General features: G+C 32.6%; 7 protein-coding genes across 7 annotated transcripts; 3 read left to right on the plus strand and 4 right to left on the minus strand.

Annotated features, from left to right (window-relative positions):
- Position 1: 1 nt before the first annotated feature.
- ipo13A (importin 13) lies at positions 2 to 5,838 on the minus strand (the record flags this gene model as incomplete). Its single annotated transcript, XM_004355635.1, has 7 exons — positions 2 to 861; positions 941 to 1,414; positions 1,485 to 2,150; positions 2,505 to 2,843; positions 2,911 to 3,808; positions 3,883 to 5,685; positions 5,809 to 5,838. 7 exons carry the CDS (start codon positions 5,836 to 5,838, stop codon positions 2 to 4), a joined length of 5,070 nt encoding a protein of 1,689 aa, XP_004355688.1.
- A 387-nt stretch (positions 5,839 to 6,225) lies between these two features.
- DFA_08192 (uncharacterized protein) lies at positions 6,226 to 6,532 on the minus strand (the record flags this gene model as incomplete). The annotated part of the gene is made up of 2 exons (XM_004355636.1): positions 6,226 to 6,440; positions 6,511 to 6,532. 2 exons carry the CDS (start codon positions 6,530 to 6,532, stop codon positions 6,226 to 6,228), a joined length of 237 nt encoding a protein of 78 aa, XP_004355689.1.
- Positions 6,533 to 8,214: 1,682 nt separating this feature from the next.
- On the plus strand, positions 8,215 to 10,511 carry DFA_08193 (uncharacterized protein; the record flags this gene model as incomplete). Its single annotated transcript, XM_004355637.1, has 5 exons — positions 8,215 to 8,613; positions 9,095 to 9,124; positions 9,341 to 9,569; positions 10,082 to 10,171; positions 10,483 to 10,511. 5 exons carry the CDS (start codon positions 8,215 to 8,217, stop codon positions 10,509 to 10,511), a joined length of 777 nt encoding a protein of 258 aa, XP_004355690.1.
- Positions 10,512 to 10,616: 105 nt separating this feature from the next.
- Positions 10,617 to 11,231, minus strand: DFA_08194 (uncharacterized protein; the record flags this gene model as incomplete). Its single annotated transcript, XM_004355638.1, has 2 exons — positions 10,617 to 11,199; positions 11,224 to 11,231. 2 exons carry the CDS (start codon positions 11,229 to 11,231, stop codon positions 10,617 to 10,619), a joined length of 591 nt encoding a protein of 196 aa, XP_004355691.1.
- A 1,196-nt stretch (positions 11,232 to 12,427) lies between these two features.
- DFA_08195 (TLDc domain-containing protein) lies at positions 12,428 to 14,606 on the plus strand (the record flags this gene model as incomplete). Its single annotated transcript, XM_004355639.1, has 4 exons — positions 12,428 to 12,442; positions 12,529 to 13,254; positions 13,332 to 13,576; positions 13,655 to 14,606. The coding sequence occupies 4 exons, from the start codon at positions 12,428 to 12,430 to the stop codon at positions 14,604 to 14,606; spliced, it is 1,938 nt and encodes a 645-aa protein (XP_004355692.1).
- An 847-nt stretch (positions 14,607 to 15,453) lies between these two features.
- On the plus strand, positions 15,454 to 15,636 carry DFA_08196 (uncharacterized protein; the record flags this gene model as incomplete). Its single annotated transcript, XM_004355640.1, has 1 exon — positions 15,454 to 15,636. The coding sequence occupies one exon, from the start codon at positions 15,454 to 15,456 to the stop codon at positions 15,634 to 15,636; it is 183 nt and encodes a 60-aa protein (XP_004355693.1).
- A 125-nt stretch (positions 15,637 to 15,761) lies between these two features.
- itfg1 (putative integrin alpha FG-GAP repeat-containing protein) lies at positions 15,762 to 18,049 on the minus strand (the record flags this gene model as incomplete). Its single annotated transcript, XM_004355641.1, has 4 exons — positions 15,762 to 16,691; positions 16,769 to 16,974; positions 17,039 to 17,673; positions 17,796 to 18,049. 4 exons carry the CDS (start codon positions 18,047 to 18,049, stop codon positions 15,762 to 15,764), a joined length of 2,025 nt encoding a protein of 674 aa, XP_004355694.1.
- Between the last annotated feature and the right edge of the window lie 209 nt (positions 18,050 to 18,258).

The raw sequence follows: 18,258 nt of genomic DNA on the forward strand, positions 1-18,258 counted from the left end.
ATTAAATTGAAATTTGAACCAATAATTGTTGAATTGTAGATTTAACAGTTGGAGTGATTGAATCCAATTTAATAAGGTTTTTAAGGGAAGTGATGGCATCTAGAGATTTGATTTTCTGACAGATGGATTCGTCTTTGGTTTGTTGGTTGAGAATTTCGAGGAGGGTAGAGACTGTTTCTTGGTTAAAGGCAGTGTCTTGTGAAGAAAGGGAAGAAATGCTTTCCTTGAGTGCTGATACAATTGATTTCCAGTGATGTTCATTGGTAATGTCAATGAGGGTGCTATCGGTTTTGTAGAGTTGATTGACACCTCTTGAACCTTCACAACGAAGAATGGCAAATGGTGCGTTCAAAAGTTCAAAGAATGGACCTACACAATCTCTAGTGAGGTTTTCCTTTGTTGATTCCTCTGATAATACATTTTTCATTTCAAGGAAACGTTTAAGTATTCTTGTCGATTCGTAAGCTACACGTTTATCCTTTGGTTTTTTCTCCTCTTCCTCTTCATCTTCTTCTTCAATTGATGCTTTGGTGACTCCATTGGCTAAATCCAAGAGAGCTTGAAGGTTATAACTGTCTTGCATAAATAGGATATAGTTTTGGTCAGAGCAAAGAGTAACATGTTTCAACACACCAATGGCAGTGTATTGGATGACTTGGTTTTGTACTCTCATATTAGTGACAATACAATCCATCAAATCCTTGCTGATAACAGTTCCCTTGAATGCACTACTTGGGTTGGTAATATTACGAATGGCTGCCAATATCAAATGTTGAATTGGTTGATGATTTGGATATGTTTTCAAATTCTCTGTCATCTTTTCCAATACTTTTTTTTCAAGTAGAATTTTAATATTTTTTTCTACAACATAAACAAACAAATAAATAAATTAATTATATTTCTTTTTTCTTTTTTCTTTTTTCTTTTTTTTTTAACTTACCATTAATTGAAAGATTACCAATCAACATTGCAGAACTAACCATTTGTTCAGTATCTTGTTCATCAAACATATCTATGAATAATTGTACATGATCCATTAATTTTTCGACTGAAGCATCTTCCAAAGAGACATAGGCGAGTGCTCTAGTGATGAATCTCTTTGTTTTGGCCAAATCCAATACTCTGAGAGTTGTCTTTTTGCTTTGTTGACTAAATACTGGTGGTTTGGAACCAATGATTTTGATCATTCGTTCGATAACATCACCCTTTAAAAAGTATTCCCTCAATTGATCCTTTTCAGCCAATTTTACAATAGCTTCAGCAGCCAATGGTGCAACCGATACTTCTCCAGTGATTTCATTGATCTCCTCTTCATCCAATTCATCAACCAATTCTCTTGTAGGCTCAGCTTGATCAATTAAATTTAATATTTCATCAATCATTCCTTCATTTAATGTTTCTTTTTTTAATTTTTCTATAAAATAAAAGAAATAGAGATTAGAATTGGAATTTGATATAATTATTATTCGTTTCTTTTTGTTTACCATTAATTAAAAATGAAGATAATAAATTAATTAATTCTAAAGCAAAAGTATTATCAATCCAACCATCTTGTTTAATAGATTGTTTTAGCTGATTGAGAAGAATGACAAGATCTGAATGTTTGATATTGGTTTGATTGTCAAGATTATCTTCGACGACATTTTTGAGTGCTTGTGTAGCCCATTGTTTGACATCTTGTGAAGTGTTGGAGTCTGCGAGCAATGAAAAGATAATGTCAACAATACCAGTCTCGTAAAATGCACCTTGAAAGAATTCAGAACACGATGAAATGTTGGCAATGGCTGCACAAGCAGTTTTTCTAAGTGATGGTCGTGTAGTTTGCTTTACAAATTCAACCAATGTTTTGATAATGGTATCAACATCTTTATGATTCTGAATGAGTTCTCTATTGTCTTCATGTTCAAAACAAAGATTACCCAATAGTCTACATATCATTTCGTTGAGGTGTCCTCTATTATTGTCATCACTGTCTTTGTATGGTTGAATCAACGATACAACAACATCCAATATATTTGATTCCTTTGCAATGATATTTCTATTCTCTTCAACTCTTGACCAGTCTGCCAATGTCTTTATAATCTCTCCGCTACCAACTATATCATCCTTTTTAATTAATTCTAATAATCCTTTAATTTGTTCTATATTAACTAAAAGAAATATTTAGATAAAGAAGAGATTAATCATCAGAACAAAAGACTATACTTCTTTCTTTCTTTCTTTCTTTACCCTGATCATTATCATTCAAGTTTAATGATTTTAAATAATTACTAACGCTATCCATCCTACTTTTCTATATCTCTACACAACAATAAATAAATTATACAATGATTCAAAAAAAAAAAGTAAATAATAAATACTTTGGTTGGTGATCAAGTCAAGCTTAAAGTTCATTTTCTTTCACACCCAATTTTTCATAGAATGTTTTTCGAGACAACCAAAAGTATGTATGTATACTATGATGATTTATTTTTAGACTATTTATTTTTGATTATTTAATAAACCTAAACAATTTAAATAAAAATCAGATACAGCTTCTTTAAAAGGACTTTTACCTTTTAGTCTCATTAATTTGTTGAGGAACAATTGTTTTTGGTCAAATGTCACCTTGTTGGAAGGGAATCCATCAATGCTAAGGAACTTTAATGCAATGGGTCTAAATATATTTGGGTACTTTGATACGAGGGCAAATATGGTCTCGGAAACATATGGTGATACACTTCTTGGTATACCTCCTCCAACTGCTGTCAATAATTGTTTGATCAATAATTCTCCATTTTGATTTAAAAATTGATCCAATTCATTCTTTATATTTATATAATAATTTGATTCTTCTTTTGTCACTAAAATTAAAGAAATCAAGGTAAGAAAAGTATTCTATTATTCCCTTTTTTTTTCTATGTTTCTTACTTGAAATTAAAAAAGATAAAAATTGAAAACAAGGTCTTGCTGTTGGTTTATCATTGATGAATAATAGATTGTCTAGTAGGATTTGGAATAGTAGTGTACTTAGACCTTGAGGGATTGACAGTACATTGTATTTCAAGGATTGAGTGATAAAGGCAAAGAAATCTTTGGTCAAGTCTGGTTGAATGGAGAGGTTGTAAGAGATGGCGGTTGGTTGTTGTTGGTATTGATTGTTGGGATGATGATGGTATTGTTGTTGGTGTCGTTGTATGGATTCGTTAACATGACGTTTCCAAAGATCGATCATTATGTTGGTGAGTGTAGTGAGAGCTGTGCTAACATAATCGTGGGCGTTACCAAGTGACAGACATCCCACTCCAAAACTCATTGTAGAGATGGCAGCACAACTTGGATGTTTTAAAAACAAATTGGTCATTTGGAAAAAGATGGTTGGCAACATTGGAACAATTGCATTCTTGTTGCAAGAGAGTATAATTCTTTTACATAAAAGACAAACATTTTCCAAAATTTCATCATTATCATTATTTGTAATTAAATTTCTTGTAATTGGTAAAATGATTTCTACTATTGGTAAAATGATTAAACTATAATCAGATGTAATAGTAGTTGTATTATTATTATTATTGTTGTTGGCAGGGTTGAGAGGTGGTGATTGTGAAGGTTGAGATTCTAAACCATCGTCAATTTCAAATATTTTCATAAATCGAATCAATAGTTTTAAAGAATTGGTGATTTGAGTGGTTTCGGTTGGATTTAAATGTTGCTTGATTGATAATTGATTTAAAATGGTTATATGTGGTGTTAATAATGGTGATAAATTATTTAAAATTTCACCTGGATTTAATACACTTGATATTTCAAATAATCCTTCAATTATATTCTAAATATAAAAAAGAGAGATTAATAAAATATTTCTACTTTTCTTTTTTCTTTTTTCTTTGTTTTTTTTCATACAAAATAAACTGTTAAATTTGTAATATTTAAAATTGGGGAACAATGAATAATTAAATCTTTTAAATTATTTGATAAGAGGGAAGCACATTTTTTGTTTTTAGAGATGGAGAGAAAAGAGTCAGAGGCAGAAGTGGCAAGTTCGGGGTTTGAAAATGCAGGGATGAAATCACTGACTATTTTGTAGAGGTATTGAGAACTCTTTTCCAAGAGGTTTGCGTATTTACCGGCGAGGATAATGGTTGATTTGACGAGTGGAGTGGAATGGGCGGGCAATGCACCGAGCAATTGAAAGAGTTGAGGTACAAATGAAGTGTCGTCGTTGGATGATATACCCTCTGAGAGGAACCCCAAAAGGAAGATGGTCGATTCAATGGCACGCCATCCATTGACTGCCATGATATTATTGTTGTATTGTGAAATATCGTTCCAAAGCATCGACAATAATATCGACTTGGTACTCTCTTCCAAGATACCATAGATACTGAGTAGAGAGTCACCGACAATGTTTCGTAGTCCAATGAATCGATCAAACTCTGCACTTGCCTCTGCTAGTAGATTCGAGTCTGAGTCCAATGGATACATACACTTGTCTCGATAGATTGGAATGAGGTTTTTAAGAAACTTGTAAAATGAACTGACGTCGACATCATTGTCGTGCAGTGAATGAATCTCGGTGATGACAAGTGACAATGGTTCGCAACTCTCCATGTCTCCCTTGGCCACCAAATCAGAAAATGCGTCCAAAAAGGCATCGCAATAAAGTTTTGATGCCATCAAGAGTTTGGGATGTGTCTCTGCAATCTGAGTAAACAGTGAAAAGATGTGATGAAATATTTGTTCATTCTCTTCCAATACTGCCAACTGTGCATATCTTGGCAAGGTTTCCAATACCCTGCCAAGCATCGTATTAAAAGTGGTTGGATATTGTTTAAAGTGTTTGCCACCCATAAATGTTACAATCTCTGACAACACCGACACAAACTCTTCCACCAATTGTGCGTCTCTTTGTACTGAATCGAATCCATATTGCATTACCAACGGACTTGTTAAAAATGATGATGGCGATATATTAAATATAATCCAACTCTTTAAACATTTTAATGAATTATTTTTAATCGTTGAAAGGTTAAAGTTATTATTTTGATTATTATTATTTTGATTTTGGATTGACAATAAATTTGATAATAATTTAATGATTGAATCAATTGAACGATTAAATCGATTTGATACTTGAGTTCTAGCATCTTGTGTAATAAAATCACATTGTGTGACTTCAAATGGGAGAATAGTTAAAAGTTCCAAGATAAGATTAATATTTGGATTACTTGGATTTAAATAATGTTCTATTATATATAATTCATCAGTTGGTGTTGATGGTGAAGAGGATGAAGAGGAATCTTGATTTGTTTGAGTTAAACCCAATTTTAATATATCATAGATTGGATTTGGCCAAAGTGTTGGTACTGCATGACATGCAATCACCGATACCGATAGAACCAATCTTGTCAATACTGTACGATGAAGATTCAAAGGGTTTTGAAGTATTTGTAAGATCTGTCCGAGAATAGATGATTGAAGCTCTGTAGACATGGACGACCACTCGCTCTTTAACTTTGATTCTATAGTCGATGCTCCAAAATACTGAAACTCTACCTGTCCACCTTGATACAACAGTTGTTGTGATAATGTCCACGCTTGAGGAGATCTCTGAAATGACATTAACCATTCTTGTGCATCTCTCATCACTACATTCATTTCTTGTTGTGGATGATATTGTTGTGGAAAATAAAATGATTTTAATACCTTTTAAAAAGAAAAGTAAATGAATGAAAGAATAGTGTTAAAAAGATATCATCATATGATTGATATTATATATCATATATCTATCAATCTCGATCTATCTCTTTCTTCTTCTTATCTATTTACATTTTGAACATTTTCAATTGAATATTGCATTATTGTATGTATAAAGAAGAAGATAGATGTGTATGTCTACTTATCTATCTATCTTCATAGTCGCCTATTTTTACAAATGAGTGTTTATTTTCTTCGGGGGTTTTGAAAATTTTTGGTTGAGAGAGTGGCCTCATAATCTATTTATTTGTAAAACATATTTCTCTCTATGGTCTTCTTTATTTTTAATTATTCTTTTACCAATCGATAGATCTTTTAATTATCTATCAAATGGTTGCCAAAAAAATTTGCGAGAGGTTCACCCTTTCCGTAAAGTCGCCTTTAGCCATGGGCTAAGATGAGGTCTAGAAAGCATTGTTTGGAAAAACAAATGATATAAACAGAAAGAGCACAAAAAGTTGTATCTATTGGTGGCATTGGATCGTCGTTTCAAAGATTATTCAAATAAAAAAAATGGTATTCTTCAAAGCATATCTCATAGTGACTCTCTAACCAGAGGTGTTGTGGACTGAATGGAATAAAGAGTTCGGTTGAGAAGGAAATGAAATGAATACCATTATAATCAAATGCATAATAATTATCATCATTACTTTCAACTGGCATTAAAAAGGTTCTTCTATAAGCTGCAAGGTCATAGAAAATATCTACAATAAATAATAATAAATTAATTATTATTATTTCATTTCAAATTAATTAATTAATTAATTTACTTACCATGATTTCCTGGACAAACCATGTACTATTGTGGGGCCAACATCAAAAACTACGTGCAACATGGATCGATACCTTTGGATTACGATGAATCAAATAAAAAGACAAGCACCAACACAAGAGGTGTAGGCGCCTTGGATCTTCAACATTATATGCACTAGTGTCGGCAGTGCCACATCCAGGAACGCTAGACAAGATGGTTAGTTTATTTGGAATGGATCAATAATCAAATAATTCAGAAGTGGTCAATCTCAAAACAATTGTGAATGCTCAAGAGTATTGGTAGCTTAATCTCATATCGATTCATGGTTATTTATTTGGTACATACTAGTATTATTGTAATTGGCTCTTTTAAAACCCATCAAGGCTAGTGGTCACATGACAATTTCGCATTCGTTCTATCAAAACCATCCATTCTAAAAGATAATAAATAAGTAATAATTAGTAAACAGTATTTATGACAGTAATTTTACAAGATACATATCTTTACAGTTTTTAAATGGACCAACTCGTCTCTAATCAATTGATTCGATATTTAAAGTATAATATATATGGCATGATTAGTTGAGGGTTTGATAATTGTATTGTGATGAATTTACTTAACTTTGTATTCTAATACAGGTGGGTAGAGTTGATGACCAAACAACCACCTTTGTTGCTATAATACAAGTTTTGAAAATAATTTATGTTGTGAATATATACATAACTTTAATAGATCGGCGGTTGATTAAGAAGAAGATCAATCGGTTCTAAAAATAGTAAGGATGACCTATGTTAAAAATATGTATTAGTAATTGAGTGGTGGTTGTAGTATATAAACTACTACTATGTTGAAGTCTACATGATACTTAAACTTTATCATTTATGGGTAGGTATGGATGTATTGTTTGATTAAATATTGAACTATAAAGCTGTAAGGGATAAATAAAAAGAGGAAAAGAAATATGAGTAGAATCAATAGAGCTACCATTACTCTTGTCTCAATCACAATGTTTCTCATTCTAAAAAAAAAACCAATAATATATAGATAATAAATAAAATATTAGTATCCAGACCCAAGCCTGGAGCTGCAAGCAAATGCCCATTGTTAACCAAATGACAAGTTGAACTCCGTTGGCTATCTCTTCATCCGCATCGTCATAAATCATTTCTATTATGAGTCAAGAGAACTATGACACCACTGGAAAACAACTTCTGTCTTTGCTCATCACTCTTTCTGACCACCACTGCACTATTATTAATCCACATCAAGCAGTATCTGATGGGGAGAGTGGTCTGAAAGAGTGATTTATATGGTATAAAACCTTTCTAACTATCTAGACACCCCTCACCCACTCATAGTTATTATAAAAAGGAATACTACTAAATTTATGAGTCAAGAGAGAGAAAACTATGACTTGAACATCAGAGTGACATCACCCACACTCTCACCAAAATTAAATTAATTTATTTTTGCAACAGTGAGACTAGTGACGCTTGTCCAACGATTTTTTTTCTTTTTTTTTAATTTTTTTAATGAACAAGAGATAGATAGTAATTATCATACACATACACAATTCAAGTCATTTATTTATTTATTTATATATTATCTTTTATTTTTTAATCTTTTTTAATGTCAAACAATTCTCATCTTTGGTAGGTGATCAAACATCTCAACCACCACCAGCTAAAACTGACAATTGCTAAAAGAATTAACAGCCCATAATTATGGGCTCCCAAACGTCCACGCCGTGTGCTGGAAAGAACAAGGCTCCAAACGCCAATCGACCATCAATCATCTTCAAAGAGGGTGAATCGTTACCAGACTCTCAATTATCATACACTTCATACGTAATGAAGTATTCAACAATTGTGAGTAACGAAACTCAAAAGAAAAAGAAGAAGAAAAAGAAATCAAACTCTTCATCATCATCATATTGGACGTTCAAATCTATGGACATTACAGATGACCAATCATCATCATCATCATCATCATCATCGTCATCATCATCGTCATCGTCATCGTCATCGTCATCGTCATCGTCATCGTCAACAACGTCCAACAATATGGACACTACAGATGACCAATCATCATCAACAACAACAACAACAACAACAATATCACCAGTACCAACAAACGACGAACTAATTCAGAGCATTAGAAAGTTGGCCAATTTTATTGGAAATCAAACAACAACTTTTCTCAATCTAATAGCCACCAACAACAAGTGCTTTGAGTCAAATGGAACACCTGTTCCATTGTGTTAAGATTTTTTTCAAAACACAATGCAAGCTTACTGAAAAAATAAGATCAAAATATCTTATCATCCATTCAATCGAAGTTCTGTCAAATCTAAAAGTGGTGAGATTTTCTTTTAGTTGATCTAAAGAAAAAAAAAAGAGTTAGTTTTTGATTGATTCTATATCTTTTCAGTAAGCTTGCATTGAGTTTGAAAAAACTTTGCTCTTGGAGGATCTATCCAATGATTCAATTTACTCATTGTAAGATTTTAATTTATTTTAATTACCATAGTAGTGGTGGTTAGTAGTGTCCAAATTGGTGACTAATTTAATTTAATTTAATTTATTTTAATTTATTTCTTTGTAGATGCTTTTTCATGAAATATATACTCTTATGGTTAAAAGAAACACCAAGTTTCTTTTAGAGAAAATCTCTTGTCATATGGGAAAGGCCATCAAAAGTTTTGAATCCTGTTTGCCATCTCTCAAGTGTATGTATACATTTTATAATATTTGTTTTATTTTAATTATTAAATAATTATTAATTCATTATTTTTTTATTTATATATTTATATATAGTCAATGTCCTTAACCCTCAAACATTCCAATCTAGGCTGAAAAGTATTGTGATTATTTCGATATCTATTTCGAAGCCATCAATGATCCAATCGTACTATCTTGGAAGAGGAACTTTGCTTTCAAAAAGCAAAAGTTGAACAAAGAGTTTTACCAACAATTTGACAACTACATTCTTGATCTCTTTAAAGATCATTTCCCAACCAAGTATGCAAGTATGAACGATTCTGAAAGGAATCAGTACATTCAAGACAATACAATCATATGTATGTATTTATAAATCATTTTCTTTTTTCTTTCTTTCTTTTTCTCGTTTTATAACATGTTATTAATTAATTACGTTCTATTATTCTTTATACTTTTTAGCAACATTTTGAGTGTTTCTTTGACCAAGAGAGGGAAAACCTTGACCATTACGACCTCGGTGAATCTCACGAGGATCCTGCTGTTGATCATTTTCAATTGGAAAAGGCCCATCTCAAGCTTCGAAAAGAAAAGTGCTGCTTACCTATCAGCGAAGCGTGTCGACAAGCCAATGGTGATAGTTTCCTTCGATGCAGTGACCACCGGCATCGTTTGGCACTCATAAAGCAAGAAACTCATTCAAAAGAATACGAAAAGTCGTTGGAGTTCCTCCAATCCATCGATGCTTTCGACAACAAACTCCAATCGCACAATCTTTTGAATGAGGTGGTGGTAGGTCAATGTCGAACAAGGAAGGTGACACCGTCAGATGTTGCCGGTTCGGAGACTGAATCGCGTCAGGACTCTCAAAAAGTTGCCTCGACCCAATCGTCTTCGTCATCAACAAAAAAGTTCGACTATCGACACGGACAGAATAAATATGGTCCAGAGATTAGAAAAGCAAGTAAGTCCCTACACAACAAGTTGATGCCTCGGTTTTTACCCTGGCAATTAATTTGTTTTTCCATATCTTAACGGACGGTGACCATTTTTCCAAACTTTAAAAATACCAAGTAGCAGCATATTACGTAATTAACATCCCGGTTGAAACTTTTTCCACAACCAGTGCACAAAACACGTTTCCAGGGCACAGCCATTCTGTGCTTGTTGTGTAGGGACTTACTTGCTTTTCTAATCTCTGGACCATATTTATTCTGTCAATTTTTTTCTCCTCATTTTGAAATAAAGGCCCAAATATATTAAAAAAAAAAAAAGAAGACAAAAAGAAGAAAATTAAAATTTAAAAATCATTCTTTTTTTTATTAATTTATTTATTGAATTACATGTTGCAGAGATAAGTGTAGTACTAACTAGTTTGTTAGTTTGTTAGTTTGTTAGTTTGTTAGCTATTAGGGTCGAATACCTTCAACAAATGAATTGGTGATATCATCGAAATAGACAGATTTCTCGGGGTCGGAGGAATAGGTAAGTGTGAGAGCTTCGCCACTGACGTTTGAAATGATGGAGCCGTTGTTTTGGACAGATGATACATAGACCGATAGAGTTACGATGGGTGTATAGTCTACCGATTGGTTACGTAATACAGTGGTCGCGTTCAACTCACTGTCGACTAGTTTACCGTTGACCGTTGCAGTTTGCGTCAATCCAAAGGTAAGTGCCTCTTCGTAATGGTTGACAATCGAGTACCCCTTGGCCGCCACCTCATTGGCTTGGTCAAAGAATCCAGAGTCGTTGAATGGGTATTGGTGTCCCTTTGATACCGATGGAATGGTCGATAGACGTGAAATGGTGGCACCACCTTGGATTTGAGAACCACTAGCATAGAGACCATAAGTCCCCTCATTCCACTCGACACTGTTGTTCAGGAATGGTTTGAATGATATCCATACAACATTAGACACCTTGTTATTAACTGATTTAACAATGCATACTTTTTCATCTGCCGATTTCAAAGCTGCTAATCCAGCTTGACTAAAAGAAAATTTTAAAGAATACTTTGACATTTTTAATAATAGTATATTATATTTATATATTTGTTGATATTTATAATTATCACTACTCTACAATATTAATAGAGTATTTATAAAAAATACCCCCTTTCATTTTCCTCTCCTCTTTGGAATCTATTTTCCATCCAACAACAACCCCAACCCAATCCAACAATCAATCACTCAACTCACACAAAGGCATACCATCATATGATCGAAACCCATTGAAAGGGATTTATGTTTATCGTTAGGCTCTCCTTTGATTTAGTTGATGGGTGCAAACCAACCAAAACAAAAAATCAAACCCGACACCCAATCGCAGCTTTGCGGAATTGTCGGTTTTAGACCTTTTGACCAATTCTGATGATTATGTAATTTCATTGTCATTCCTCATTACTCTTTAAAGACATGACAAGCCGACCAACCAACGATCAATTTAACTATTTCTACTCACACACACAATAATAATTGTAGTCATGCATGGTAAAGTCGGAATTTATGGACGGGGGTATACACCAATCTTAGATCAAAAGGAAGAACCCCTTCCCTTGTCTTGTTACCCATTCCAGACCAGGGACAAAAGCAGATTTTGAATTAAATTTTATTTTCTTTTGAACAATTCATTCATTCACTACTACGCTTGTTTAAAAAGAAGAGGAAGGTTCTTTTTACCTTATTTGTAGATTTGTTTTAATATATATTGATTACACATACACATATACACATACACATACACATACATATTATTTATTTATTTATTTATACATGTTCAATTTAAAGTTTGTTTCAGACATTTACAACAACAACAACAACAACAACAACAACAACAACAACAACAACAACAATAGTATAACAAACAACAAATAGTAGTAGAAAAAGAGGAGAATTAAAATTATAATAAACTAACAACAAATAGACAGACAGACATACACACATCACACAACACACCACACATTAATACTACAAAATATATTTACAATATCTATTTTTTTATATTAATTTCTTTTTTGTAACATCAAAAACGACACATCAATTCAACTACTCTATACACTCCTACGCTACTACTACTAGCTACAATACTTGTTAATATCGGGATTTCTCTTTTATTCTTAAAGAGAAATCAAATAGTATAGACAAAAATAGAGGACTATTACAATTTATCGACTACTTTGGAATCAAATTCACAACTACTCTCAAGACTTGATTCCAGAATGGTTGGCATACTCGTAAGTAGTAAACCTAAAGTTGATTGGATTCTATATATTTATTATTGTCATTAACACATTGCACTTGATCTCTTTATATCTTTAAGGATGAAGCAGACATTTATAAATGTAGAAAGGTGATACCGAGTGATCAAAGTTTTGTAACAGGCTTTTCATTGTTACTCTTATCGAATAGTAATACAATTAGTCATGCAAACTCTAAAATAAGAACTTATAGTTCAAGACCAATTGCATTATTATTGAGTAATCAACAAATATTTTTAGTTTCAAGAGTTCAATCGGATTCTTCCACCACCTCTTCAACAAAAGATAACAACAAAAAACAAACTTCTTCTTCTTCTTCTTCTTCTTCTTCTAAACAACAGGAAGATGAAATTGAATTAATTGGTAGTTGTAATTTGAGTGAAATAAGTAAAATTCAAACTGGATATCTTCATTCATCGGGATCACACAAGAAAAAGAAACAAATACCAACTCTGACCAACCCACTTTCATCATCACCAACCTCTGCATCACTTTCTTCAACGGATTTTACAACATCACAAGACGATATACTTTTAAGCGACAATCGAACTTCACCCGGTCAATACTCTCTCAAGATTAGCCGACACAGCCAACCATCATGGACCATGATGACTTTTTCACCGTCGGACACGCCACAGATCCAAAAGGAAAGAGTATCGACCATTGCAAGTTCAATCAAATCATTGGTTCGTGAATCCATCATTCAATCTCAACTTCAAAGTCAACTTTCTTCAGAAGAAAAGTTGTTTATTCCTTTAGTTTATTATCAACCAAATGATAAATATTTTGTATGTTGTAACAGAAAGTAGAAAAAAAAAAAGAAAAGAAAGGATTATTTATTTATTAATTTTTAATTTCTTTCTAGGTTGAAGGAGAATTACATTTAAATCTTCAAAAAATATCATTTATTCAAAAATATGTTAGAGATGGTAATTTAAAACATTTATCAAAGGTACATGATAATTTTAGTTTTTCTGTAGATACCATTTCAATTTATGAATGTAAACAAATACCAAACTCTAAAGCTTTTAAAAAATTTAGTCAAGTTAATATATTATCTCAAGGTAAAGAGCCTTCAGAATTAATATCTTTTTATTTTCCAATGGATGAGTAAGTAAAAGAACAATGAAAAAATAGAGATTTAATTAATATTAATTTGTTTTTTCTTTTCTTTTTTTTTTTATTTAGAGTACCACAAATAACAAATAGTATAATTAGATTAATAACAGAAAGTCAAGATATTGCAGATCAAGTTTATAAAGAATCATCAAACAAAAATAATGATTCAACATCAACGACAACAACTACAACGACACCAAATAGAGGAACGGGACAAAAATCATTGACCGATAGTGATTTCTATTTGGTTGATGAAGAGGATGAATTTGGTAGTGGTGATAGTAGTAATGGTAGTACAGGGAATCTTGAAAGAATAGTAGAAGATGACTATGGACTTACAAGTCAGGCATTGACAACTACATTGGAAAATAATACACCAACACACAAACCAACCAAAAACAATTTCAAAACCTCTTCCGATATTTTATCTTCAGACGATATTCTATGGTTACAAAGCTTTTTACCGCTTCGACACAATGATGATGTGTTTGAAATGATCTACTCGACCAACAAACACGGTATAAGCATCAAAACATTTTTTTCACGACTTTATAATCGTTCACCATGCATCATGGCCATCAAAGACGACCGTGGCCAAGTATTTGGAGCCTATACAGCCGATCCTTGGAACACTGAAAAGAAGATTCACTATGGAAGTGGAGAAACTTTCCTATTCAAAATCAACGACCACGCAAATAGAAACAAGTTTTCATGGACTCGAAAGAATGATGATTTTATGTTGTCAACCAAAGAGGCATTTGTATCAATGGGTAGTGGTGGTAAAGGTGTTGGATTGTGGATTGATGAAGACCTATTCTATGGAAGTAGTAATCGTTGTGCTACATTTGACAATGAACCTTTGGCATCGACCACCGACTTTAAAATTATGGAACTCGAGGTTTGGTCTCCTCTCAAATCAAAAAATGCCACCTCTGCTCCCAAAATGCAAAATGCTACTGATCTCTTTGGTACTAGATTTACTTATAAACCCCCTCCAAAAACTATTGGTTCTTATTATTAAATAAATTAAAAGAATCACATAAAAAAAAAAAAATAGAATCAAATCATAATCCATGTATTGATTCAATCAAAATCATTCCCACAAATGTAGGAAAACCACCCTCCTCTCCCTCCCTTGTGAATCTATCATAGACTCAAATATTTAAATCTTATTTGTTGTGTATCTGTATACAAAAGTAGTACTGACTGGTTTTTTACTTTATTTATCTTTCTATAATTTAATTCATAGATAATAGTATCATGGGTAAGGTATCGGATGATAAATCAATTAGCAATTCATTGTTGAATCTAACTCTTTAATCCATTGTATTCTTTTACTCTTATTTATATCTAGTGGATAAAAAATATAAACTGGTTGATTTAATTACTCCCAAGACTATGAATAATTGTCCAAACACTCCACAAGATGAAAAAAAGAAATACCACATCAGGTATGTCTATGAATTAAAAAAGTATTCTTTTGGAAAAAATATTTAAAAACAAAGCTGATCTAATTTTCTTTTATAGTAAAATTGTTTTTATATCTTTAACAGCAATTGGAATGATCCTTTTTGTTCTGGTAATGGGATTTATGATGTTGAGCTACCTTAAAATGAATGAAAATCTTCAACAATTGTTAGACACAAACAAAATGTTGACCAAACAAATGAATGATAATATTCAAAGACAAGTGGCGAATCATATGTTGGAACAAAAGAAAGGATGGCAACTGGTGGGTGCTACATATGACATTGAAGCAATCATGAAGCTATATCCACCCACTTTGTATGAATATGGTTATACTTACAACTCCAAAACTATCCATCAGTTGATCGTATCAACATGGAATGACGGAATAAGAGTCTATAATGGGTGATGTGACAACAGAGTTTCACATGGGAAAAGCAGTGTGGTTAAAAGGACTAAAAGACCAACCCCAAAAAGATAAATTTATCCATTTCTACTATGCCCTGGACCAAGATGGTAAATACAGATCAATAGCATCAAATGGTGAAAGCTATGGGGAGTTGTATGTTAGGGAAATTCGTTAAACCCGAAAAATAAATCAATAAATAAATAAAATAATTTTGATCATCAGCTCCAAACCAATCAAATAATTTCCAACATAAGTACATTCCATTTTACTTTTTAATTTTTACTTTTTTATTATTTATTTTTAAAGAGCATTAAAAGAGAATAAATGGGCTTGTTCTTGTTTTGCCTTTTCATCTTGATTCTTTTCACGTTTGTAAAGTAGGAAAGAAGTAACAGACAAGATGATAAGAGTGACCAAGAAAGCCAAGAGCACCCAGAAAAAGATACCACTCGGGTTTATAAAGAGTTCGAGTGTCCATGTGGTTGGATCCGACGGACGATAGGGGATGGCAACAACTTGGCTGTTGGGGATTGTGCCAACCCAGTTGTTGTAGTGAGTGCTTTGGTTGAGTGTGACACCGTAAAAGATTTGATCGATATAGTTGCTGGTCCTACCTAGACCAAACATGTTGTAGGGTGTCAAAAGTGAACTATGTGAAGATTGATACATTTGTGCGCCGATTTGCATATGTGTCTTGCCAGAAATGTCGCTATAGATAAATTTAAAGGTGCCACCTGGGAAGTTGACGCCATAGGGCTTGGGCGATGGGAACTTGTCTCCCGTTGGACACATGGTTGTGCACACGCCGTTCAATCCCAATGTCTTGAAAAAGAAGGCGTCGTTGTAGAAATTGTTAAACACTGCTCTAATGCCCTTGACTCGTGTCACAGGGTCAAAGGTCATGACCAAGAAATCGGCAATTCCATCCTCTCCCAAATCGACAAACACTCCCATGACGGCGTTATTGATTTGTACCAATGCATCAGTGCCGTCGTTGACGGCCGAAAATCCACGACCTCCCACTCCAGTACCACAAATTTGGTCGGTACATCCTACATTCTCCCACAACTCCAAATGTGATGTTCCACTGCTATTGGTAAATGCTATCAATATATCTGGGTATCCATCAATATTATAATCTCCAACATGTATAATCAATGGTATACTTTGTTCAATATTTGAATATAATATATTTCCATTAAATAATTCATTTGGTATTATTAATGTTTTCTAGAAAAAAAATAAAAAGATTAATATATATTATAGTGTTATTTATCTATCCTATCTATCTACTATTTTGTACATACACCATCAGGAATTTTAGAATTTGAAAAATAAAATGAATTATCAGCTTGACATAGTTGATTTTGTGGACGACAATTTGAATTTGAAAATAATGAACTAGGACAAACTGTTTTTTGATAATTATAAACTAAATAAATTGTATTGACTATAGTACAATTTTCCATTGGCCAACAAACTGGGAATAATATATCTAAATCTCCATCTCCATCTAATAGAAAAAATAAAAAAATTAATACTAAAAAAAATACTTTTGTTTCTTTTTTTTTTCATACCAAAATCAGTAAAAGTAACTTGACCTGCACCTTGAGGTAAAGGTAAAATTTGAAACAAGGTGAAACCATTTTCTTTTTCATTGATCCAAATTTCACCTTGAAGATTGTCATCTTCCGATGATCCAGTGACAACAAAAAGATCGGCCAAACAATCACCGTTGATATCGGCAAAACTGTGAGAATGGTAGAGTGAAAGTGGTAAAAGTGAAGGTGCAATGGTAGAGTTGACTGGCATTGCACGAGGAGTGAGTGCGTCGTCTATGTTGAGCCATAGTGTTCTGTCAAACCCCTCAGAGGCACCAAATAGATCGACATGAAGATCATTGTTAAAGTCCAAAGCAAGTACTTGTGTAAGTGAAGGTGGTAGAACGGTGGGATCGGGGTCGATCGAATCGTAATGACCAATATATAGAGATAGGAATGGTGTGCCAATGTCGACAGAGTTTGATTGTCCTTGAATGATAATATCTAAAGTACCTTCATAACTAAAATCACTAGCAATTACATTCGTTATGGTTTCATTTTCTGTTAGAGATATTACCAAATCATCTGATGCATCATATCTCCATCCTTCTATATTCCATAAAAAGATTTGTAATGTTGTTTGATTTTCATACAAGAAAAATATATCTAAACTATTAAAAAATAAAGTAAAAATAAAAAAAAAGAAGAAGAAGAAATAGAGTTAGAGAGAAAAAGAGATAGATTAGATGACACGTGTCATTTTATATTTATATAAATATATCTCTGTACATACTACTTGTCAGCATTAAAATCACCAAAAGCTACAATGGTACCATTATAGTTATTAAATCCTATATCATTGAGAGAGTATAGTTGAGAGGATGAGAACTTTGGTGCATTTGTAAAGACTGGTTTAAAAAAGTCTGTTGAAAAGTCTCCGTTTACTACTAATACATGTTGACTTGCTATTGTTATAATGACTATAATAAAGGTTAAATAATATATATACAAGTGTGAAGATAATGATGATGGTAATATCTTCTTCATTTCATTCACACACATAAAACAAAGAATATAATATTCTCTGTGTAACTAATTGAAAGAAGAAGCAAAGAGTAAAAATAAACAAGAGTGAGGTACTCAGATACTTTTAGTACAAAACCTTTTCTCCAATTTTTGAGTTTTTTTATTTTTTCTTTTTTTTTCGTTTCTTCATTCGTCCAAAGATCACAATGAATGAAAAAGCACTATCTGCA

The sequence above is a fragment of the Cavenderia fasciculata genome (genome assembly GCF_000203815.1).
Source record: "Cavenderia fasciculata unplaced genomic scaffold Scf_ET2XIPL01COFD4-5, whole genome shotgun sequence".
NCBI classification, from domain to species: domain Eukaryota; phylum Evosea; class Eumycetozoa; order Acytosteliales; family Cavenderiaceae; genus Cavenderia; species Cavenderia fasciculata.